The 1,584-nt window shown below is 42.2% G+C and overlaps 1 protein-coding gene across 1 annotated transcript; it reads left to right on the top strand.

Annotated features, from left to right (window-relative positions):
- Window positions 1-493: 493 nt before the first annotated feature.
- LOC126499470 (60S ribosomal protein L9-like) lies at window positions 494-1,133 on the top strand. The gene has a single exon (XM_050138694.1). The coding sequence runs from the start codon at window positions 494-496 to the stop codon at window positions 1,052-1,054; it is 561 nt and encodes a 186-aa protein (XP_049994651.1). The 3' UTR covers window positions 1,055-1,133.
- Window positions 1,134-1,584: the final 451 nt, after the last annotated feature.

The raw sequence follows: 1,584 nt of genomic DNA, 5'->3' as shown, positions 1-1,584 counted from the left end.
GTTTTTCTGTGGTGCTGTTACTTAATTTTTGTTGATTGGGTAGTCCCACACCAGCTCATCAAAGACACGGAGAGGAGGGGCGGTAGAATGGATATCAGACGGGGAGGTGATAGAGGCAGTCTGCACAGAACAAAAAGCTGGTCCCCAGGAAACAGAAAACTGATTAAGAAGGGGCAGTGGTGGGTTGTCAGGGTTTCTGCAACCATTAAGTAAAACATAGCAAAGTCAAATAATCAATATATCAATTTGTGGTGGAAAGAGTTTAAACTTGGACTTGCCTCTTTTTTTAAAATATTTATTTATTATGTATACAATATTCTGTCTGTGTGTATGCTTGCAGGCCAGAAGAGGGCATTACAGATGGTCATGAGCCACCATGTGGTTGCTGGGAATTGAACTCAGGACCTTTGGAAGAGCAGGGAGTTTAAACTTGGAAAACTCTTCCATGAATTAAAAAAAATACATATAGCTCTTTGCCCCGTCTACTGCGAGGATGAAGACCATTCTCAGCAATCAGACGGTTGACATTCCAGAAAATGTGGACATCATTGTGAAGGGCCCCAGAGGAACCCTCTGGAGGGACTTCAATCACATCAACGTAGAGCTGAGCCTTCTTGGGAAGAAGAAGAGGCTCCGGGTTGACAAATGGTGGGGCAACAGGAAGGAACTGGCCACCGTCAGAACCATCTGCAGCCACGTTCAAAACATGATCAAGGGTGTTACGTTGGGCTTCCGCTATAAGATGAGGTCCATGTATGCTCACTTCCCCATCAACGTCGTTATTCAGGAGAATGGGTCTTTAGTTGAAATCCGAAATTTCTTGGGTGAAAAATACATCCGCAGGGTTCGGATGAGGACAGGCGTTGCTTGTTCTGTCTCTCAAGCCCAGAAGGATGAATTAATCCTTGAAGGGAATGACATTGAACTTGTTTCAAACTCGGCGGCTCTGATACAGCAGGCTACAACAGTTAAGAACAAAGATATCAGGAAGTTTTTGGATGGTATCTATGTGTCTGAAAAGGGAACAGTGCAGCAGGCTGATGAGTTGACCTAAGTTACCAGTTCCAGAAACAAGATCCTGAATTTTAATACAATTTGGGGTGTCTTTTGGGACAATAAAAGACTTGTATTAAAAAAAATACATATACATTTTAATTCGCACATTGTAATTGTATATTTACAGGGTACAGTGTGACATTTCACTACATATATACAATGTGTAAACCAGTTAATTGGAACATGTGTCACCTCAACAGATATTTTTGGGTTGGGATCATTCAAAACCATTTTTAGCAGCTATTTTGAAATATAAAATTCATTGCTATTGACCATAGTTACTCTATTGTGCTACAGAACATTACAACACAGTTTTCCCATGCAGCAGAACCCTGTGCAGTTAACTATTCTTTGTCTCTTTTCCCAGAATCTGGTGACCACTATTTAATTCTGTAATTATGTGATTTCAACGCACCTCCCCGCCCCCTTTGGTTTTTCTAGACAGAGTTTCTTTGTGTAGCCTTGGCTATCCTGGAACTAGCTCTGTAGACCAGGTGGGCCTTGAACTCGGAGAGCTGCTGCCCACCC

Source organism: Alexandromys fortis, unplaced genomic scaffold, assembly GCF_014885135.2.
Source record: "Alexandromys fortis isolate MF-2015 unplaced genomic scaffold, M_Fortis_MF-2015_v1.1 scaffold_11, whole genome shotgun sequence".
Classification (NCBI taxonomy): Eukaryota; Metazoa; Chordata; class Mammalia; order Rodentia; family Cricetidae; genus Alexandromys; species Alexandromys fortis.
Note: the sequence above shows the minus strand (reverse complement) of the source record. Positions and strands in the feature narration are given on the sequence as shown.

Coding starts and splice junctions, on each gene's coding strand:
- LOC126499470 (XM_050138694.1), top strand. CDS start 494: ATGAAGACCATTCTCAGCAATCAGACGGTTGACATTCCAGAAAATGTG.